We start from the raw sequence: 22,662 nt of genomic DNA, 5'->3' as shown, positions 1-22,662 counted from the left end.
CAGTAGATAAGGCGAAAAGTGAAAACATCAAGATTCTTCCAAAACTAAGATTGCGAAAATTTGCCTCGCTGTCGTTATATAAGAACTTGGGTAAGATGATGCATCGTCTGATTCGACAGTATGCTAGGCTCACATGGAAAATGGAGTGCACTATCAATATAGTAGTATCAATCGGTAAAATTTAAGCCTTCTTAAATCCTGTATGTATACTAGAGACATGACGTACTGTCTGATTGTAGTTGCTACATTCTCGTTAAAAAATCACACCTATTTCTTGCTCGAATATTATGCATACATCATGTCAAAACTATTTAATACATTGACATATACAAAGCCTAAGCTAAAGAATCCTGCTCGAACTGCCTACTAACCACATGGCACCTGTTCATCATCCCCGGAACTAACGAGGGATTCAAGTTAGTATGCGTGAACTCCTACCAATTTCAAGACTTGTTCAGTCACTACTGGCTTCTCGAACGGCTCTTCGCGATGTTTTGGGCAGACTTCTCCATTGCGCATGGGCTTCTCTCTTTTGACGAGAATGTTTCTATGTCCATTTAGTCAGAAGTCTTTTATTTTTGGATTGATCTGTTTGACAATGATCTCTGGGTACACATACCTGTGTGGCCAATGGGTAGTGCCGAGATAGTTCTCCCAGCACTCCTTTCTCAGATCTAGGGCTTCTTGCGTTGCAAACCGGCGCGGTGTCATGCAGATGTATTGTGCATGTCTGATTTGATCACCTTCAGGAAGACGAGCGTAGTGAATTGTACGAGAGTCCCAAAGCACAAGGTCACCTGGTTCCATATTTATCTTTACCAACTCACATCCACGGTCTGTAAACCATTTCAAGTCCTTCTTTTCATCAAAGAAGAAGACGTCTTCCCATTCGAGTTCTGGAGGAGGAGCATCTTCATGGGGGTACATTTTACGCTCCTGGGAGAAGTATTCGTCGAAGAGGTTTGAGGAACCGCGCATCAAAACCAGTCCCCCATCTTTCGGTCCATTTGGGGCAAAGTTCAACAAACCCTGAACTGCTTGCATACTGGTGGATAGATGTTAGCATTAATATGAGCTGCGTATGTAGATGGGGATGTAGCATTTTAAGTCAAAATATCTGGCACACCTACCCCTTGCGCTTTGGGCTCTGATCTAAATGAGGCCATGGGGTCCATTTCACATCATTTCGGCGTGGAAACGTCACGTTAAATCCATCGAACGCTGTTATGAGTTCGTCGGTTTCCCATAACTTGGAAAACACATCTATCACACCAGGCTCTGTGCGGGCCTCCCAGACGAACTTTTCATGAATCGCCCCATACGCAAAGTACATCCTATTCCACGTAAGCAATCTGTGATATAGAGAGTCGAAGAAACGAGCATGTATTACCCGCCCTTAAAGCTGACAGGGAGATGAACAGCAGTCCAGGTACTTTCATCATGCTCATCAAATCCAAGTTCGAACTTTTTGAGCCATTCTAGTTGTTTTTCGCGATAGTATTCTGCACGCTCGGGAGAAATTACTCCCTTTATGACGACGCATCCACTTTTGTGAAATTCATCTCTCCAGTCGCCGTATATTCGTTTTTCAAATGCAACGAGATCGTCAGCATGCGCCATTCGAGGAGGCACTTCCCCCGAAGCGGCAAGAATTGTGGTCGCCATGGTTGCAATACTTTGAAGTTTTGGTTATTCTCTTGCTGTCGTAAGAGTCTAACTTTCAAGTGACTTAGTGATAAATCAACACATAACATATCTTATATGTTTTTCATTACTTTGTCTTGACTCCTTCGCCGGTGCTACCTTTCCGGTATGTTCTCCAAGCAGTGCTTCGATCCGCAATTTCCGATTGGTGCCCCTCAAAATTTTATTGTCGTCCTTAAGATCAAAAGACAGTGCAAGGATGAGAAGCCCCAATGTGATCCTTTCCAAGTTTGCCATTCGCTTCGAATATCTGCTACTGTGTTGAGGATCTGTCCAATCACAATGTTTGGCTTGAACCAAACCATCCGATTGACTAGTAGCGAACAGCGCTTTAATAATGAACAATCTGGAAATCATCTATGATGTTCAATGCAACCCACTGACTAAGGATATTCTTATTCTTTTCCGGTACGCGGATCCTGGCTAGGTGATTTTGGATTTACGGTAGGTAGAGTGTAAGGCCGACGACAGATCCAACATTGAAGGTATTGCAGGGTCCTAACACGTAATGCCATCCCCACTCCGAGTAGAAACATATCTCTGCATATTATTTCACATGTTTAGTGGCTTCGCACCCTAGCAGCCGTTTACTTCAGCTCGTTGACCAAGTGATGAGTAAATTCCTGGCTTTCATGTTCCAGAGCATGGTCAACCAGCAGCCGGAAGGCCTTCAAAATAGGGTCCTATCAATGTAATAAATGTTCAAAGACTGGTCTGACTCAGATATCAGATTCTAAAAGTGCTGGTTGGTCTAGGTCCCAAGCCACTTTTGCGATAAATATCATCAATTGCCTCCATTTGTAGAATACTTTCTTGTCCGTCAATCCACACTCCGGAGCCAGGCCTTCCCTTAATTCGGTGAACGAATTCCTCCAGCTGACAACGCCATGTGGTCCACCAATCTTGGTAATCCTTGAATCCTTCCTCAGCCGATGTATAGGCTGATTGGTATTTTGTTTCCTTCCAAGACTTGACTTCGACGCCTTGGCTTCGGAGGTAATGTCGATCGCAAATCTCTATGCGATGATAGATGGTCGGTACCAAGTAGTTCCAGATGATAATGGTTCGTTGCATAACATGCTCCGGTCGCCCCTATTGTTCTTTGTGGACCTGCACTTCTTCCAGAACAGCTTCACATTTTGGCCATCCAGTAGTTGCAATATTTGCTGTCCAAGACGCTGGTAGGAAAGATGGCCAGCCCCCTTGACTAGCCAGATCAACTACAATCAAGCCACCTTGACCACTTTCAGTAACAAGGGAGGCCGAGATAGCTTGGTCAATCTTGGGCTCAGCTTGATTTCCATTTATCAATGACATTTTGCGATACTGAACATCAGTAGGAAGCACCTTGTTATTTGCTCCAAGGACAAGGCGAACAGTAGAAAGTGCATAGGTGCCCAGATCCATTAAAGACCCACCAGCGCATTTGTAGCTGAAGCGAATATCATCGATTGGCATTACTCCCTTCGGGATATACTGCTGTGAGAAGGCATGTTTCACAGTACCCTCAGATTCACGGATTTCGCGTAGAAATGTCTGCCATGATGGGTGGAACTGATAATGAAAGGCTTCAAGAAGCACAGGGGCACCTTTTTTCGTTGCCAATGAATGGTTGAATAAGAGCCTAGCCTCCTCTGAGTTGGAGCATGAAGGCTTCTCAAGCAGAACGTGTTTTCCAGCCTGCAGTGAACGCAACGCCCATTCAAAGTGTAGGTGGTTTGGTAGTGCAATGTATACAGCATCTATGTACGGATCGTCGAGTAATTCTAGGCACAGTCATCTCCTTAGTTTCTCATCTTATAATTGGGCAATAGGTTCAGTGTAAGGGCAGTACCTTGATAGGATGCATGGACAGTTGGTATATCGTACTTCTTCGCGTATTGTTCAGCACGTTTCACGTACCGGGCAGCAACTGCAGCCACAATAACCTCGGGGTGTGACTTTGCCGGGTTGATGACAGAAAGTGGTCTTAGAGCCCATATTTCTTAGTTATCAGATGAATCGAGCTTCAAATCAACTTACGCTATAGTAGATGCACCTAGCAGCCCCAGACGAATTGCATCTTCGTGCTTTGACACCTCTGGAGGGTTGAGCAACGCGGTGTATCCCCTCTGAAAGAATCGTAGAAAGGACATTGCCGGCCCTTTTGCTTCTGCTTTCTTTAAGTTGCCTCGTTTGTTTATGTTTTGGTAGCTTCAATGTTGTATTTTCTCGTTAATGATAGCGTTTTTATTAGCACATTATGCAAGGTCAAGATGACGATTAACTTCCAAGATCGACCTCTGCGGTTGGTATACTTCCCAGCGGCAATCGTTTGCCTATTGTTTACGCCGGAATGACTAGCCAGAGCATGTACCCCCCCGCATCAATACCGAGAGTCAGTCCTAAGTTGAGCTCAATATCCTAGCCCTAATTTACCGCCACTCGACCCGATTGGCCCTCGGCTTATCATTAGACAACTACGCCCACGTAAGCACCCACTTTCCGAATCCAGTCAAAGTTGAGCCCGTAACTTTGCTGTCTTTCCCATGCTGCCTACTCAAAGACAGGGTGCAGGTCGGAGTTTTGAAGACGCAGAGGTACTGCAAGCTTTTTTTTTTTTCAGTATTAAATGATAAAGACCAAGAGCACTGTTTTGAAGAGAGAAATGACTATCAAAAAGGCATGCATTGCTCGTGATGCTATATCCGCGCACGCTAATATCATTAGTAGAACTTCAGGCCGACTTCAGGCCGAGCAGGATCCTGTCAACATTGCGAGATTTGCTGCTTCCAACGTCAGGCAGTATGAATAACCGGAACCAAATCAATTACATCTCTGTGGCTCGGATGATGTGTAGCCGTAATAATTACACAGTAATTCACACAGGATAGGTTGTGAAGTACAAGAGAGTTTTCAAATGTAGACAGTTAGTGAGGATTTAACAGAATCTGGATAAACGATGTCTTCCATAGTCTTCGGCTTCGCCTTTAACTTGAGTTTTCAGTACGATCACCCTTATAATCAGGGTCCTCAGGCAACTCCACCCCCCAAAACTTCTGCATGCGTTCGCGGAACAGTTCATAGCAGGACCCCATTCGTAAAATCTTCATCTGGTTAAAATCCATGATGAGAGAAGGTCGTCCATATACATGATAGCGCTGAAGACCATAATCGACAATCAAATCCGCTGCCTCTTTGACTTCATCCTCAATATCTTCGACGCGGAATTTCTGTCCGCCACCTGACACATTTGCGCTAGATCCTACCATGAGCTGACCTGAAGTAGCATTAAGTCTGCAAATCTCTTTCAGAAGCGAACTGCAACTGATGAACATAGCGATGGTGCCGTCTTTTGTGACCTTTGACAGGGTTTGTGGGGACAATGCCCGAAGAAGATGATGATCGCTATGGCATGGCGCAACAGCCATGAAGCTCATGTCCAGGTCTTCGACTAGCACACGTGTCATTTCGAACCTCCGGTCGTCCAGGACGTGAAGTTCCCGGTGCAATTCATGTGTTCCATATAGACCCTGAGCGTGGCCCGGTCGACGTCGCTTCGCAGCGAAGGCTCGGTCAATGGCTTCCGCAGATGTGGCCATCAATCCATAGCCAACTTCAGTCGGCAAAATAACCACGCCGCCTGACTGCAGGACCTCGAAAACGCGTTGGGCATCTGCATAGACGTTGGGGAGATCTCCAGGGGCAGGGATTATTTTGTCTGCAAAGGGTCTCATGGTGTCGGTGAATCCGAGTTTAAAGAATGGCTTGATTTTTGAAAGAAGAGGAGAAAATCAAAGTTATGCAAGACAGGAAACAGTTCTAAATATATGGATTTTGTAAAGCGCAAATAGTTCCGCTTGTGGATCAACTGCGATCTGCCCGCCACCAACTTTCCAATGCTAGCGCGCAATTAATTGCGCCCGTCGAGTCAAGTTTGACAATCCTTAACGCCATTGAAATTGTGGAAAATTGACTCCTACAGTATGTAAAGAATGAGGTAACGGTAGTCCACCCCAACGCGTTGACAGACGCCACTCAATCCAGCGCTGGAGAGATCCGATCGCGTGCGAACAGGGCAAGGAAAACGTCGATTCTAATTGGCAGGGTCGCATGGACATCAGCTCGGCATCCCCAGGGCCAGCGTTAGCGTTCCTCTACGCAGGGGGCCAGCAATGAACGGCGATACAGAGACGAGCCTAATGCAGGTCCAAGGCAGACAGACAAGTCAGGCTCTCGACAGGCTTTAGAGGTGGTGAGGCTGATCAACATGTCGAGGTCTGGCTCTTCAACACTAATCAAGGCGCTGATAGCGATGGTGCCGTTGGTAAATTCGAACTGGCCCCAACTACTTCATTCTATGACGTAGGGAAACGCTCTCCGCGCGCCAACACCCCCCCCATCCTCAGCCGGCCTTGGATAAGATATACCGTACCCTAGAGTAGAGTGCACGACGCGCTATCGCCTATGAGACACGGGATTCTTCACAGATGCTCGCACAAGCGGGATGTAATGCATAATTGCTACTTGACCATAGACAGGGTGATCGATAAAAAAATTTAACACGGTCCGGAATACTCGCGGTTTTTGGCGATTTGGATGGAAATCGGATATCCTGTGGGTCTAGGTACCGTATGAGGCAGTGAAGCACGGTATCCGAACCCAGTTAGGTGGCCTCGTTTTCCAACATGCCTAAATAGTATATACCGTGGTATCCTAAGCAATCAGTACCCACCGTCCCTTCAATAGACACTAAAGAGACACTAATTCGGGTCTGTACGGATCAAACTTAGTACGTCCCTGTTCTCCCACCCACGTTGTCGCAGGGAGAAATTGCGCAAAGTACCGCGAAGTACCGCGTCCACGTGGATTATGCAGCAGGACCAGAGGACTGAACGGGGTCCACGGGGCAAATATGCGCGCTTGATCTGTGCTGGATGCAGGTCAAGGAAGATCAAATGTGTCCTGCCGAGTCCCGAGAGCATAGGCCCCTTGGGCATTCCCCAGCCGCTGGAAACCTCGTGCGAACGGTGTCGCCATCTCGACCTACAATGTATTATTGAGCGGAGTACTCTCGGACGCCCAGCTGCGAAGCGCAGCCAGCGCAACCCACCCCAGAACCAAGCATCTGTGCCTCTTGAGAAGCCAGAAGAAAAAGAGGATGAAGTGGAAACTGCGCTCTTGGGCCTAGAGATAAATGACCATTTATTCTCAGAGGTTCCTGGAGGAAATACAATTCCCTCACAGGCCAATGGCAATCCGAAACCCTCGCAGCGACCAGACAAGAGGGCCGTCTTTCGATCCATGACCGAAGCTAATGCTTTTATGTCTTCTGTCTTGGGGAAAGACACCGCCTTTGGATGCGAAATTGCCTACGCTACGTCACGCTGGAAAAGACCTCTGTCGGATCTTATCAGCAATGATATAGCCATCTCATTAGACAATTAGTGAGTGCACTGCTAAACCTGTATTCCCGCTTTTGCTAAATCATGCCAAGCTTGGTCTGGTATCGATTCTTCCTTCCAAATACACCTAGTCTAGCGAATCTGAGGAACCGACTAATCTCAGAGGAGATTTCTTCCACCAATCCCGCCACGAATCTCCTTTTTGCCCTCCTTTGCTTAACATCCTTTGAAGGTACCGAAAGTCTTGCACAACAATATCCACATCTAAAACAGAGCCTCCAACTGGCAGTCTCGTCGTACGGACAAGAGTTCATCTTCTCCCCACCCACGCATCCAGACTCCGTTGCTGTCTGTCTCTTCCTCGCTGAATTCAGACCATCCCTCCTCGCCACCTCACAGTTTGTCGCGCACAAGGCAGTCAGCCCTGAGGTCTACGTCAATCTTGCGTATAGAATTGCGGAAAGACTCACCATGTTACCCGCACGAGATGTCTCCTTTTTTGATGATCTGATGAACCCACAGAGTCCAGAATTTGAGCGGTGCTTTGCCGCTTCTGTGCAAGAACTGAAGATTCGTTGCCTCGACATGTGCCTCGATGGGTTCTTGTCAAAGTCCATACCCATAATGCTAAGCATGGTTCAATATATGCAGCCTCATATTGACGCGTATCAACATGTTTTACAGAACCATCAGTGCTCACCAAGAGTAGTTTTTCATATTCAATGGAGTATGACATTCTATGTCATGCTAGAGGCACTAATACAGGCGAAACAGTGTTGGAATACCCCAGAACGTTTGTTACTTGTTGTGGAAGAAGTGGAAAAAAGGTGCCAGGAGCAAATAAAAGTCTCTAATAGCTTACTAGTGGATGCTAGTGGTCAAAGAAGTTGGGAAGATCTATCAGCTGCCCGTTCTCTGTTGGAGATGAAATTTCACTGGGTGTTTGCTGGAATATGCGGTCTAGGTCTGCTGTATTCCGCAGTATCGAGAAAAAGGCTCATCGAAGGAAAGAATAACGGAGATCCGGACATTCACTCAGAATCCCTCCGAATTGTGGACGAAGTCGCAGGAAGTGTGAATAGCCCGCCCGATGCTCCGGGCCAACATTTATCTGCATTTCTCGAACGCTTCGGGGAGGCATATCCGGAACGACTCGTGCGTGTGCTGGAGACGTTCCTAGAGTGCGTCGAGTGGAAGATGGGCGGTATCCCATTCAAGGCTCCACTTCAAAACGTAGTCTATAGTATCGTTTTTGTGTGCAAAAACATTGTCGAAAATAACCTTGTGAAAGTACGGGTTTTTGGACGGTTGAATCAAAATTTTGAGAAGCAGCTGGATCTTCTCCCGAGATGTGCGAGGTGTATTGGCAACATGGCAGCCTCTCCATGGAAATCGACAAAGTCTGCTTTTGCCACTGGCTGCGTCTATGCCGCAAGTAGCAAGATTATCTACGGTTTACACAATATCCTAGAGCGACTAAGAAGAGAGCTTTTAAAGGGCTCAAAGTGCGATGAAACGTTGAATCTGTTCAACTTCGCTCCTGATTCAACCAATGTTTCTTTATGGGCATGGATTTAGATACGCCATCTTTCGACGCGTGGAACTTATGGCCCCATGTTGGATCATTCAGCCCGTTCGATAATTCACTTGATCTATCTAATTGGGACCCAGGATCGAGCTATGACGGGGTATTTGAGCCTATGAACATGTCTTGGATGTGAAGAGCCACGGCGTGGAAGAATATATTAAGAGACAGGATGTGTCAGTCATAACTAGAGTTTGGTTTCTATGTAGACGCTAATTATAGCATCTAAATTGGCTACGGAGAATCGGTTCAGCAAGATACAGAGAGAGTAAATGCGCTGGAACAAACAAGCCACCCAAATCTTATACCACCACCTCCATAAGGTCGAACAGTTAGATGGTAACTACCGACCATTGACTGACCAAAACGCAATATTTGGCGTATCCTGTCCTGCATAGCACTAATAGAATGCTTATTTCCACAAAATTGCGCGTGGCGGCGCCAAAGCACGACTCGCGACGATCTTACCGTATTTCCCTACCTGCAAAACTGAAGTCAAGGCGCAAACGGGAATCCAGGATTCCAGTATGGAGGTGCCTGGCAAAAATTCACGAAGGTACCACCCCTGGTTGGCATGTAGCTATTTTTATATTACGTTGGCACCGATAGACTTGTTGTAAACTGAAATAGAGTCACGGACCGAAAGCACCCTGATCTAAAGGATTTAGCAATGCTGCAATGGTTTGTAAATATAACAAACTTTTACAAGCTACCGTTGTTTCAGAAAATAATAAATACAACCATACAATTTCTAAATAAACAATTTTATATCAATTCAAATTTTTCTTTATATTCATGAATATACTTATAGATTAAAGTTCAAAGTAGCCATATTGTTGGTTCTACCAAGCACGGTCCCAGAACACGAAACAGTGATTGGTGTAAGGCTAGTCCAAAAAACCTATGGGATAAGTTCATCAATATGGAATAACTTCTTGATTGATAGCAGTCTCGTGTAGAACTATCTGATGGGGAAGGTAAAGCCATACTTATAACCACTTAAAGGCTACTTCCCAAGTATGTAAGGAGAACGCCATCCTAAAGATAGGAATAGAGCCCCGTTGTATTGGAGACTAACATCGCAGTCATTATGGTATTATACGAATATATTCTTACTAGTTCCGTTGATCTTCCAATTTCAATTACACTAGTCATCGATGTCAACGCACAGATTACTAGAGTAAACAATGATGTAATAAAGATTCAACTGTGTGTGCTTATAATTAAGCTCATGAAATGATTTCAACTTATCTTGGATATCTATATTTTGCTCTAAAATATGATGAAATATAAAACTATAACAGGTAGGAACGATAGTATCTTCAAACCACTATTGATAAGACTGCTGATGATGCTCGTAGTTAATGTCTGCAGGGTCGTATCGTGTACTGTACTCAGCTATGGGCCGGCTATTCATGGGTTGGCTATAATGCAATGTCCGCGGCCTATAATCAGACACTGCTGTCATTTCGCTCAGACCATGCGGGTGAGCACTGAGTGGTGAATAGCCGCTATTGCCCTGTTGCTCTTGAGGCATAGGATGCGAATCCTCTGTTTCTGGGAGCTGATCTTGAGTCCGATTGCTCATTTCTTCAGTTGACTCTGGCGGAGCAATTTTTGTTTGTTTCCTTATCTGAACATCGACCAGCAGCTTGTACATTGCGATGCCATCTCGGAGCATTTCTAGAGGGTTGATATAAGCGGTCCAGGCGTTGATACCCCATCTTCCACCCTGGTAGGTCGTACGTCGACGTTGCCAGTTTTTTCTTCCCGTAGCAGGAACAAAGAGCTGTTCATTGGAGTCTCCTGTTTCGGATTCTTCATCGCCTAATTCCATGTTCCTGTTATTAGACTTGTTCAACCGATAGGCCTTGGTGCTATATGCCCAGCGAATCAGAAAGGCGAACGGGACCATCTGTACGCAGATAATCATATTTGGAAGACCAATTTTAATGTCTGCGTAGCTAATCGAAGAAGTATGGTGGAGAACATTGGTGGCCTCAAGGACAATAAATATGATCTTTTGAAAATCAGATTAGCAGGTTTGTACATCCAAGTCAACCCAAAGAAAACTACTTACTTGCTCAAGAAAAATCAGCCCAACCATAAGTTTGAAGGCCAGCAATTTCCTCATAGGATGTTGCTCCTTCATGTACATTTTAGTATTTTGGTAGAATCCGATAATAGCCTGGATTGCTATAGAAACGGAAACGCTGGAAATTACTTCGATCTATGCTTTTGTTAATTGTTGCTCTTTCCAACACATGATGCTGGACTTACCCAAATATGTCCGAACACTGGCGAGTCCGAATCAAGACAGTATCGGTTGAAATACTGTGCTACACATTGTGCAATGGCGCAGATGAGAACAATGATAGGGTATTGCAACACACTGTAGTAGGTGAGCTGTTTCAGAATAGAATTTGTCAATACTTAATGTGACTGGTCGATTTGCACTGAAATCAATCAATTTGTTCTTACCTTGAGCCACGACACACCCTCCCTATACTTCCCTTTCTTGAAGGTCTTCCTAATAACGAGAGATGCAAAAAAGGAGATCTTCTCTTCATCGGTAGGAGCAAGGAAGTCAATGAGGAGCATGAGAAACGCGTAGAGAGCAATAGCCTGCCAGACTTCCGTCCATCCAGATACGTAGACATAAGAATCAGGGAAGCAGACGGGAATGTATGAGAGTATTGCGTATGAGGGAAGCATGTGACAGATTCTCATGATCCTGCAACAAAAAATGTAAAAAATACTACCCACAAGCCTGGCTCGGTTAAAACGACTTACTTTAGCTGTTGAGAAGGATTGCTAAGATGACATGCATGCTCGGCCATCAGGACAACCATCAATACGAAGGTAATCAACGTACAACTGCCTGATAGAATCATATTAAAATGATAGAAACTCAGGCTCCCAACAAAGGGTTCGTTGTCTGGATTGGGTGTTAGCAGGATGCAGGAAGGAACCATGCAAAACACGTACACTCAACCATGTGTGCCGGGGTGATACAAGAGCCTCCGAAAAGTACAGAAGCCATGGCTGGTGACAATATAACGGGGTTTCTAGGTTGTAGAAACGGGGAGATATCAATCGAGTGCTGATCTTGGGAGAGAAATTTGGGACTGAGACCAAGGGATCCGATAGAAGGGTTTATATAAGTTTCATTTACCGTATTTGCTTGATTCACTCGATACACAGGAAAAGTAAATGATTTATCGTTACTGATTGTTGCAGGGCTGAGCACCATTTGAAAGTTTGATAGGAAAATCTGTTTTGAATTAACTGAGCATCTATGTAGTCTATGTGGGATCAATGCATAATTCAGCCACATGCCTGCCTCTACTGGTAATAGGTAGGCGATCAGTTGCTTGACCTTTTAGCCTGTAAGGTATGTTGATCCACCCTGCACTCAGCACGGAAAAAGTTGCGCGCGCAAATTCGGGGCTGAAATTTCTAGGCCATCGAAAATGCCAAAACTACTTTGATAGACAAGATTAACACTGCAGCTAACACAACATAGATGCCGATCCCCTGCACCACACAGCTATCGCTAAGGCCACCTTAAAATAAACCACCCGGATTGACAACCCAATCGCGCACTTCACAGCCACTTAGGTGCAACCTGTGACAACCTTAAGTATCATTTGATATCCTTCACTTACTAATAATAATTGATCGTCGACTGCTTTGACTCCAGCAAATCAAACGGCAATGGACATTGTTGGTTTGTGCTTAGAACGGGCAATGCCGTCAGCGCTCTCGTTCAGGTCTACAATGAGCTAAGAAAACGAGCTTTTTACAGTACGGACTAAAAATATGACTCCAATCAGAAAGCTTCATAAACCCCATTGTCGTAACTACATCAGCATTTCAACGTAAACACCCTGCCTGGTTACGGCGCTTAGGGTCATGCTCAGTTCTACTTAGGGAGAAAGAGCGAGGGGGCGGGCACTAAAAAGGAACAGGAAGGCTCCTGGGCGTCAGGAAATAACAAGGACGCAGGTACATGTACAATGTGGGTAACGAGAACAGAGACTTTATGATACTTAGATAAATATGACCATCTTGAATACTTCCCAGATATAAGACAATGTCAAGAGTTCATGTGAACCTTAGAAGATAATAATGGTATATTTTAGGTTAAATGGTCTATTAACAAGAGACTGTAATATGAACCTTGGAAGTTATTGTTCATTATCTTCACTTGATATTCACATTCACGTATGGAAGCACACTGACTTCGCCTATCAATCCATTTGGCGAGATCCCCGGCAAAGTACTAGTAAAACTCAACAAACCTGGCTGGCCCCCCTGATCTCTTAGTTGTGAAATAATACTTCGAAGATAATTCCACATTGTTGTGGGAATGACAGCAAGAACATCGTTATTTCCATGTCGGAGATATGGGCCAATATCTGCTTTGGCGTTCGTATAATCCAAGGCTGGAAGCTTCTGCCCATTGACCGAAACCCGGATTGCGTGTAGAATGGAAGGAAACTGAATATATGCTCCATCAGCGGATCCACCCGTGACAGGCGGCCACTGAAATGTCGTGCTATAATAACCGAGTCCAGATACATTCTGAAGAGCAGGAATCTCTGTCCATGAAAGCAGGCTTGTTAGTTCATGGGTGGTGTTATGCTTCTGAGCGATGGTTTCAGCATCATAAAGGTCGGAGGGAGCTTCCCAGTGCTCCGTAACTAGTTTCCAATTGCTGAGGTTGAATAGCTCTGCTATTTTATGGGTATTTGGCAATTCGATGGTCTTATTATTTGATAAACGAATTCTTCCCGAGTCCTGTAAATTAGTACTGACTACCTGCGCAGTCCAACCCTTACCAGCAGACTCATAGAACGAACCGATAACAGAAGGTGGTGTTTCCGTGGAATGTACTGTAGGAGCCTCAGAATCTGTCAAAGGATTCCGGGAGAAAGCGATAATCGTCGTCTGGTTTCCTTCGAGTGAAATTGGGATCCTCAATGCTGAGCCAGAAACAGTATAAGTGAAAACAGGCTTCTGAATGCCTGTCCATGCATCTAGATAGTAGGGTATTTTCTTCTTCGCATCGCCACTAATTGTGATCTCTGCTGATGCAGATTTTGAATCACAGAATATAAATGCGTAGTCCACTCCTGTTGATGGGTCCTCCCTCCAGGTAGTCCAGATGGTGCCGTTGGTCTGGACTTTGATATTGGGGAATAATCCCAGGCTCTCTAGAGTGCTTGCAACATGGCCACTGCTGGCATTGTACACATTTGGAGAAGATGCTAGCTTCGTCAGGGCGGCGAGAGTTTCAGCGGTGTGATTACCTCTTGCGGATGGATAAATACTAGGCAAACCACCGCTGAAGATGATTGGCAAGCCTTTTGCTGCGAACTCTGCAACACGCACCACGCCATATAGTGTCATGTTGCTATCTTTTGTGATGACAAGGGCCTTGTACCTTGGCCCGTCCGGACCAAGAACATTGTCACGGACAGTAGCTTGTGGTAAGGCGAAATTGTCTGGTGTAAGGTACGCCCATGACCAACCTAAAGAAGTTAGGATTCTGCGTAAGTTTTCAAAAAGAGAGAAGAAGCTTACCATCGTTGACCAAGTCATCTGATTGATAAATGGATGGAAACGAACTATCGGTGGCAGACACCTTGTTATAAATGGCGACATCTGTCCGTGGTATACCTTGACGCTGAACGAATTGGACTCTTGCCAAGTAATTGAGTACCTCTGACAAGCCATGATCCCAGGAAGGTTGCTTGTTCGAGTATAGCTCTGATACAGAATAAGAAAAGGCAGTATAGCCCGGCCAAGTCGTGATGTAATAGTCTCCGGTATAGCTTTGACCATGGAGCACAAACTGGTTAACGCCCCCGACAACCGCCCTTGCTACCGAAAATAAAAGTCTCGGCAAGGGGTAATCATAAGCTGCCGAGATAGCACCCATTTCGTTCGAAATGATAGCTTTTCCCGCAAGATTTGCCGCGCCAGAAAATTGCCGGTAGCCATCGATGTTATCAGCGAATTGCAAACTCTCACATTCGGGAACGTCAACCATAGGTACATTAGTTGCCGTATCCATCGGCAAATTGTAAGATACTTGGCTAGAAAAGGCCAGACCAAGGTGATTGCGAGTCCAGTCACTTAGGACCTGAAGGTAGTCGCGGTATCCGTCTGCAAGTAGTTCCCGAAAATCATTAATGTATCGTGCCCCAGAATCTTCCGTGTTGAGGATGACTTGTACAGGACCTGGTTGAAAGGCCTGAATATTAACATTGTTGTCTGGATGGAGGACGCCAAAGTTCATAACTGGTAGATAGGGCTCTAAACGATACCCTAGCTTTCGTTGGAACCTGTCAGGTATGGTGGGAGTCCACGAGGTGTTCGATGTCATTTCAATGCTATCTTCCCAGCCTTTACACAATGTCGTTAGCAAATCTAGTTATACATTTTGGTTTAACCATATAAATACCATAATGCCCGACCTCCATTAACATCTCTTTGAGGCCGTCAATAAGGATGTATTCCTCCCAAAATTTGATCACTGTCTGAGCCCCCGCGGCGCTGTAATGGTCCACTATATAGGACCCATTATCCCATATCGTCGCTGTCTGATTATTCTCGAATTTCAGATTCTTATTCAGAGTGCGTTTTTGGTAGTACGCGAAGATTCGGTACCCAATACCACTTGTTGGCTGTGGGAAAGTAGCATTGAGATGTCCAGTCGACGTCACTTGTATGGTTATATCACTCAGACTTTTGTGATCTACAACCAAGCTGATATATCCTGACTGTGATGGGATATAGGGTGAACTGACTGCCGGCATCGTCACGTTCGTCTCAGAAATTACAAGAGCAGAAACTACAGCGACCAGTTCACCTACTCCCCATCCAGGGATTTGAGCGTCAATGATACCATTTCTTGGTATTTCAACATTGTACGGAACCTTTTGAGCACACGTTAGTCTAGGGTGTCTTTTACGGGTTCTCTCAAAAAGGCACAGATTATACCAAGTCCCACTGCAGCCCTTCATCATCACTCTCTGCTGGCACACCTTGCCCTTGATTTGGACCCATGGCAAAATCCATCAAGAGTCCAGCATCTTTGTGTGCTTGAAGGGCTGCGCGAAATACATCCCGAAAGGCCGGTGTACCAAAGCCATTGGTGACCCAATCAGCTTGAGGAGCCTTGGAGACGGTTTCACCCCCATAGTTGTAAAAGGGAAGGAACTCTACGCCGCCAGCACCTAGATTTCCACTGTCTTTGATGTTGGTAGCAACAATTTCTTTATCGACTCCGGCGTCGGGAAGCCAGTAGCGAAAACGTGGTCGAGTCTGCACAGATGGATTCTCAAAGGTTCCAAGCGATCTAGTGTACTGCTGGGGGCTAGAAGCAGCGAGTAGGCAGCCCGCGCAGAGGAACACGAAGAACAAGATACGAAACATGAAAGGCAATTATTTTGCCTATTACCGCGCACAAAATCTGAGTCTTGAGCTGTGTAGAGTGTCCATCCTCATGAGGCCGATGGACTGTTTATGTGCTGATGAGCACACATGGCTGGCTCGGTATCGATCCTGCGAAGCTCGGGACATATTAACCCGTTATCCTGGGGTAAAATCTATAGAATGAGGAGTACTCCGCAGTTATGATCTTAAAAGGTATGGACATCTGCATCTTCGTGTTTCTGGGGTGAAAAGTCCTGCGAGGAGGATCACTAGCATCCCTTGGCCTATAGTTTGATCCACTACCGTATAACGCTACAGTGTGGCCGATCTTCGGCTTCGGAATTTCCATGTGGGGGATTACGTAGGGTCGACTGCGAATTAAAATTCTACGATGGGATTTGGATACAGAAAACACGCTGTAACAAACAATTGCGCAATGGCACTACTGAACCCAAACCCCCCACAGATTCCGGATCTCTGTGAGAGCTTTCATCCAGGTTCCTGAACTTCCGACCTCTCAACCGGACCAATCGAGTTACTCGGAACAGTTTCGAGTCATTTTCTCCCCCATCACATGCGCTTCTGGGTGATTGAGTTCTGTCAATAGGTACTATTCGAAGCCGACAGGCTTCTTGACTGATGGATACATGTGTGGAACGTTTATTTCACTCATTTTGTGTTAAGTGTTTTCTATTCCTTTGTGGACTAAAATACGAACCCCGTAGATTATGATACGTCTGGTCTAGATGCCTCCCCCAATCTCAGATGGTGGCTGAAGTTATCCCCCCTTTCCCCTAATCATTTTCAATAATTTCAAGGTGCAAGATGATTCATTTGATGAGTAATACATATAATGGTATTGAACTTGTCAAGTAGGAAGTAATTCTACATAAAAAAGACATTTATACAGATTGGAAACTGCAGTAGAAGACTACGCTCTTTCTAAGCTACCCCTGCCCAGTCCGAAAACGCCAGTCCCCAGTTAGAGATGTCCACGGATGCGATAAATGAATCATCGAATACATCAGTTTCTAGATCTGGAATGTCTCCGCCGTACGACATCAACTCAAAGGCAGAACTTTGGCTCAAGGTGCTCTTCATCGAATTCAGTACATATTGCTCTAGGGCCGTGAGCAGACTTTTGAGGTATTCATCGCCTCTGTGAAGAATATAATGTCCCCTAGAAAGCTCCATAGCAGCCTTCATGAGCTGTATGTTACCTCATTATGTTAGCAGCCAATTCAAGCGTTTTAGAGTTTAGTGTTATGCTGCTTCTGTGGGAACTACGGACCTCAAAATGTGAACGACTTAGAAGGGAGCCGGGCTCCTGGCAGATATGGATTGCTAGCACGTAGGTTGCCGCGAGTGGACTGCTTGAGATTGAAAGGTAGCTGTTTAATTTGTCATCGGCAAGAGACACGAATATGTCGATCATTTCTCGCACGGCTTCCAAACAAACAGCACGGCCATTGTTCAAACGAGTGTACCAAAATTTGTTGGCACCGCAACGATTGATTTCATGCCGTAACTTAGATTTTTCAATAAGGAATACGTTTCGGCACAGGGTAATGATCCTGTATCTCAATGTCAGAACCAGATTTGGCGTAGGCTACTGATGCCATGCACACTTTCACATCTGACGGTGAATATCGTACGATGGGGGGGAAATTTTCGAGAGAATGTATATGTCCAAGAAATATGGCAGTACTCACGACTGAAAATAATAATATGACAGAAAGTTATTTTGGTTTGTCTTCGCTGGGCTCGAGCATGTAATGGAGTTCCTCCTGTAAAGCCGTTAGCTAGTAAGCTACAGGGTTGACTGGAATAAGGAAGCAATATGTAAGAATCCATACAGAAAATTGGCTCGTTGGAAGTGCTGCCAATCCATGAGCATACTGTCGATTTCTCCAGCTGTATCGAATATCCTAGCAATAGCGGCATCCCGTCGACAAGCTTTAAGTTCATCCAATCCCCAGCATTGGGAAGAACGCTTCGTCATTTCACCTAAAATATTAACCAGGCTGATCAAAGCATATTTATACTCAGCCGAGTCCTCTTTATGGATATGTATGGATGCTGAAGGCTCTGTCATAGCTTTTCTTTCCTTTTCGGACTGCGGCTTTATCGTGGAGAGATAACGGTCGACAATCGTGGTTTGCCGGCCAGTCTCAAAAGCAAGTATTTTCTCAAATGCATAGAGGCACCACCAAGCCCGTTTTGCCTCTGACTCTTCTCCTGTGACAAGTAAAGCACAATTTCGATCGCAATTCAAGGATTTTGCCATTGTCAAAGCAACCATCAGCACATCCCATGACAAGTCGAGCCGGTCGCACACGCGAAGAATAATAGCTAAGAGGAGAACCATTTGTAAAGACGTGACAGAGCGTTCTGCTAAGAGATGACCAAGCAGGCTGGTACAATGACCAAGGTACCTCTCAATAAGTAACTGCTGCGGGGACGATTTCGGCTGTAGTTTCATCCCGACGATGCTTACCAAGTATCCGAAAGCCAAAACAGACGGATCTTGCACACGAACACTGGTAATTTTCAACGGAATGCAAGTAATTTGATCAAGTAGTCTACGTACTAAACTTGTACTGATCAAAGGGTAGATAACGAGAACATCGGCAACGAAACGTGCAGTATGGGCGCGAATCTCATCTGCATTTGGAAGTGCCGGACCAGGATTTCCGAAAAACGGTTCAAGAGAGATTCGTTGAGAGACAGCATCTTTTTCAAATTCAATCCAGTCGCGTGGTGGGTATAGTTTCAGGCGGTTGAAAGCGATTCGTAACCACTGTGTTGCGATTCGTGCTGTGCCGGCTTCAGGTAAGGTTGAAGGAATGAGAGGAAGATAGTCATCACCATCCGGTTCGTTCAAAGACGATACTTTATTGGCAGATTTTGAGTTCAAGGGTGATAGCCTGCTTAGATCCTGGAGGATTGGCACACCCTGTATTGTACCACAAGTGCCTGCACGCGGTGAGATGTCGATTTCTCGAGATTGGGAGGAAAGCCTTGGGTTGAACTGTTGACCTTGACTTTCCTCCAGCACATCTTTTTCCGCGGTCCTTTGTGAGAGTGACGGATCATCCGGTTGCTGTCTGGTATTCGTGATGCAGTCAATGCCTGCTGACTGGCAAGCACCACATCCAGGCTGCGCATCATCACATCTGATCTTTTTCAAGCGGCAGTAATTGCAGGCATGACTAAGTCGCTTGCGCTTGGGGCGAAGTGGCTGAGGATTACCAAGAAAATGCTTCATTGTAATTTTATGGACGTAGCTGCTGCATCAAGATGCTCTTGGTCCGGATGTCCGAAGCGCCAGATTTACCACGGGTCCCTAGACATATCCGGGTGGTTTATATCGCAGCGGAAGGGCTCGGCTCCACATAGGTACATTTTCCCCGCAAACTCCCTGCCTGCGATATAGCTAGATCTAAGTGGTTCAATTAAAATGCAGACTTAAGTATTTATAGGCAGAAAACGGCCTTATACACGTGCTGTATTGCGCAAAACAGCCGAATCAGTTATTAAATATGTCTAGAGGAGAGAAATGACCACTTGTTAGGTCCTTAATCATAAATGAGCTCGACAATTGCTGGCAGTTTATGAGTAACGAAGAGAATGAAGACTCGTGTAGCTTCGACCGGGTCCCGTATCATTTACCGGCACATCTTTCCTGTTATTGACACGGCTCCACAAGTATCATCTGCCATGCACCCCACGGCCTCTTTAGACTACGTAGGGTGTTCCAGTCATGCTATGCTGTATGTACACCGGACTCGTCTTAGTCACCGGAAATTGCACTCGGGTTGGGGACCATGCTATTCCGCATAATTTTCAATCGTGCAATCCGGCACACTGTATCATCTCTGCTTGTCGCAGCAACATTATAAAGTGTGCGCTGGTCATGACACCCCCTTATCAGATAGCCTTCTGAGACTCTCTCACTCGACTGCCAATATCCGCTCAAACAAATTAAATTTACCCCTCTCTCACTCGCTCGCTTTCCTGCTCCTCACCTCAAGCTACGCTATATGTTGAGCGAAGATGTATGGGGTTACAGAAATCGCGTTTGCTCCTCTTAGAAAGGATATATGTCTCACTGACCCCAACAGTGATGCGTACAAAACCCTGACAGAAAAGGCTCTCAAACTCATCAAGGGCTGGAAAGGGTGTCAGCGGATATATTGGGGAGTCGAAATTGAGAACCCAGACAGGCTACGGCTATTTGTCGACTGGGATTCTATGGAGGTTCATAATGAGGCTAATAAAGATCCGTGGGTAAATCAGGTTAGAATGAAGAGGATCTATTGTGCTAACTGTGTCAACAAATAGTGCCTATCTACCCGCTGTAATACCTATTGGTTCTGTGTGCTCCGGACCACATACGGTATACCACGCACGGTTTCAACCTCATCCGCCTGTCGTTCTTGTCGAAGCACCGGTGACGGAAGTCATGACGACTTATTACCCAGCCGACTACTCCGCGGATGATCAGAAGAAGTACCACAACTCTACGACGAAATTCCTCGAGGCATGCAGATCACTTGATGGTGGATGCTTGTCATGTACTAGCGGGTGGGTGGATGAAGTGCAGGAAATTGAGGGCGAAAAATTGAAAGCCTATGTGGCTTTGTTAGGGTGGAAATCTGTTGACCATCATTTGGCCTTCCGTGAGACAGCCTCTTTCAAGAAGCTAATAGAAGGGATGGATCAACCTCGTGACTGGGAGAAGATGGAGGCGGTGCACGTTAAGGTTACAGAATATAATGGATAATTTTGTCAGGAGAATAAGATATGGTAAATTTTTACTTCTCTCCATTCGCGCTTAAACTGATCCTTGCTCAGCCGAACTATGTAGAGTTTCATGGAGCAAATGCCTGAGTTATTAGGCAAATTCAGTGAGCGATAGGTTGATTTTAGTTTCCATCAAGCCTCCGTGGGCTTGAACGTTGATAATTAGTATTTTTATGCCAACTCATTGGTTGATATATTTCACTACCCATCATAATTGTCATTAATATTACCAGTCTAATGCCTCCAATCCCCAATTTAATGTGTGGATAATAAGTAACTTTGATTTGAAAAGTTTTGGCAAGAAAACGTCTTCGGCACATGGTAATACTAAATAAGACTTATTTGCCTCGATTCAAATCTAATAGGACTAAGCTGCATCCTTTGAGATAGTTATCGGCAGTCCTTGTGCGTCTCCAGAGGTCAGCATGGCTTCCACAATTCTCAGGTCTTCTAACGCTTCAGATATCGACAGCTTCGAATCTAGCCTGCCTGTCAAAATCCCCTCGGCGAATGCAGCTACCTCTTCTTTTACGCCCCACATCAGTGGTGCTGTTTGAGATTGCTCTTCCCATTTCCCTTCCTGGTTCTTCAGCTTGGTAGCAATTTGCATCTGAAATGGGCTATATCGAACGGAGCCTTTGTCCGTGACAATCTCGAACTCCATTGCGAGCTTAGATTCGATTCCAACCGATGAGATGTACGAGCCAACACGGCCATGATCCGTCTTCAGAATAGCATGGATAGTATCCACAGGGGGAAGAGTCTTCTGTATAGATGTCGTATATGCCGATACAGCTTCGATTTTTTGGTCTAGTGCAGCAAGCAAGGTTCGTAAAACTGCCACGAAATGTACGCCGCCATCTAACAGATACCCTCCCTGGAATGTGGGTTTCTGACGCCTTGAAATTATCAGCATAAGGGTCCAAATTCATTAGAGCTCACTCACCAATCAGAATGATAGAAGGGATTATCTGCGTTCACAAAGGAATAAGAGGTAATCGAAAAGGTGACCAGATTCGCGTCTAGATCCTTGATTATCTTCGCCGCTTCATGCACGGATTTCCAGAATCGGAAATTCTCAGCCACGCCCCAAAAGACGCCTTTGATCTCCTGTTGATAGAAGTCTATCAAGCTCCGAGCCGTCTTCAAGTCTGGAGCGATGGGTTTCTCGCTCAACACATGCTTTCCCGCACGTAAAGCTTTCTTGATGAGCTTCGGCGAGACATCAATAGCCACGCACACGATCACAGCAGCAATATCGTCTCGTCGCAACAGATCGTCAAGCGACCTGGATGGAACAGATGGAGAATCAAAATAAGCTTCAGTATCGTCGCCAGCTGCTTCCACAAAGGTTTCTGCTGAAGTTCTCGATCGCGAGTATACCGCTTTCAGGGATAACAGTGGAGATGATTTGATGGCGGGAAGGTGCTCTGCATTTGCGATCAGTTAATCACAATGCATCACTCATAAGTGGAAGATGTACGCCCACCTTTTTTAGCGAAGACCCCCGCCCCAAGTAGTGCTACTCCAATGGACATTTTGCTCAAGACCGACAATATTCGACCACCATTACAGTACAGTTTAGCGATACTTTATGCTGTGCAGCAGAAGAGTGTCCTCATTTCATGGATATCGCTCTTGGATCACTACTATAATGAAATTTTTCGTGGCCATCGCCGTCAATCTGTCCGATATCAGCTTTTGAGATGTGGAGGTTCAATCTCCCGGTCTCCGGGG

General features: G+C 45.5%; 9 protein-coding genes across 9 annotated transcripts; 2 read left to right on the top strand and 7 right to left on the bottom strand.

Moving 5' to 3' along the window:
• Nucleotides 1-417: 417 nt before the first annotated feature.
• Nucleotides 418-1,665, bottom strand: BHQ10_009608 (uncharacterized protein; the record flags this gene model as incomplete). The annotated part of the gene is made up of 4 exons (XM_040882542.1): nt 418-547; nt 620-1,045; nt 1,131-1,334; nt 1,391-1,665. The coding sequence occupies 4 exons, from the start codon at nt 1,663-1,665 to the stop codon at nt 418-420; spliced, it is 1,035 nt and encodes a 344-aa protein (XP_040738110.1).
• Nucleotides 1,666-2,796: 1,131 nt separating this feature from the next.
• Nucleotides 2,797-3,839, bottom strand: BHQ10_009607 (uncharacterized protein; the record flags this gene model as incomplete). Its single annotated transcript, XM_040882541.1, has 3 exons — nt 2,797-3,470; nt 3,539-3,672; nt 3,727-3,839. 3 exons carry the CDS (start codon nt 3,837-3,839, stop codon nt 2,797-2,799), a joined length of 921 nt encoding a protein of 306 aa, XP_040738109.1.
• Nucleotides 3,840-4,673: 834 nt separating this feature from the next.
• BHQ10_009606 (uncharacterized protein) lies at nt 4,674-5,420 on the bottom strand (the record flags this gene model as incomplete). Its single annotated transcript, XM_040882540.1, has 1 exon — nt 4,674-5,420. One exon carries the CDS (start codon nt 5,418-5,420, stop codon nt 4,674-4,676), a length of 747 nt encoding a protein of 248 aa, XP_040738108.1.
• A 1,135-nt stretch (nt 5,421-6,555) lies between these two features.
• Nucleotides 6,556-8,666, top strand: BHQ10_009605 (uncharacterized protein; the record flags this gene model as incomplete). The annotated part of the gene is made up of 3 exons (XM_040882539.1): nt 6,556-7,130; nt 7,181-7,699; nt 7,964-8,666. The coding sequence occupies 3 exons, from the start codon at nt 6,556-6,558 to the stop codon at nt 8,664-8,666; spliced, it is 1,797 nt and encodes a 598-aa protein (XP_040738107.1).
• A 1,337-nt stretch (nt 8,667-10,003) lies between these two features.
• BHQ10_009604 (uncharacterized protein) lies at nt 10,004-11,388 on the bottom strand (the record flags this gene model as incomplete). The annotated part of the gene is made up of 4 exons (XM_040882538.1): nt 10,004-10,693; nt 10,754-10,903; nt 10,954-11,079; nt 11,155-11,388. 4 exons carry the CDS (start codon nt 11,386-11,388, stop codon nt 10,004-10,006), a joined length of 1,200 nt encoding a protein of 399 aa, XP_040738106.1.
• Nucleotides 11,389-12,879: 1,491 nt separating this feature from the next.
• BHQ10_009603 (uncharacterized protein) lies at nt 12,880-16,119 on the bottom strand (the record flags this gene model as incomplete). The annotated part of the gene is made up of 5 exons (XM_040882537.1): nt 12,880-14,210; nt 14,263-15,087; nt 15,146-15,368; nt 15,558-15,620; nt 15,685-16,119. The coding sequence occupies 5 exons, from the start codon at nt 16,117-16,119 to the stop codon at nt 12,880-12,882; spliced, it is 2,877 nt and encodes a 958-aa protein (XP_040738105.1).
• A 1,810-nt stretch (nt 16,120-17,929) lies between these two features.
• BHQ10_009602 (uncharacterized protein) lies at nt 17,930-19,387 on the bottom strand (the record flags this gene model as incomplete). The annotated part of the gene is made up of 1 exon (XM_040882536.1): nt 17,930-19,387. One exon carries the CDS (start codon nt 19,385-19,387, stop codon nt 17,930-17,932), a length of 1,458 nt encoding a protein of 485 aa, XP_040738104.1.
• A 788-nt stretch (nt 19,388-20,175) lies between these two features.
• On the top strand, nt 20,176-20,905 carry BHQ10_009601 (uncharacterized protein; the record flags this gene model as incomplete). Its single annotated transcript, XM_040882535.1, has 2 exons — nt 20,176-20,405; nt 20,464-20,905. The coding sequence occupies 2 exons, from the start codon at nt 20,176-20,178 to the stop codon at nt 20,903-20,905; spliced, it is 672 nt and encodes a 223-aa protein (XP_040738103.1).
• A 387-nt stretch (nt 20,906-21,292) lies between these two features.
• BHQ10_009600 (uncharacterized protein) lies at nt 21,293-22,463 on the bottom strand (the record flags this gene model as incomplete). Its single annotated transcript, XM_040882534.1, has 3 exons — nt 21,293-21,824; nt 21,872-22,355; nt 22,415-22,463. 3 exons carry the CDS (start codon nt 22,461-22,463, stop codon nt 21,293-21,295), a joined length of 1,065 nt encoding a protein of 354 aa, XP_040738102.1.
• Nucleotides 22,464-22,662: the final 199 nt, after the last annotated feature.

The sequence above is a fragment of the Talaromyces amestolkiae genome (assembly GCF_001896365.1).
Source record: "Talaromyces amestolkiae strain CIB chromosome Unknown scaffold25.1, whole genome shotgun sequence".
Taxonomy (NCBI): Eukaryota; Fungi; Ascomycota; class Eurotiomycetes; order Eurotiales; family Trichocomaceae; genus Talaromyces; species Talaromyces amestolkiae.
Note: the sequence above shows the minus strand (reverse complement) of the source record. Positions and strands in the feature narration are given on the sequence as shown.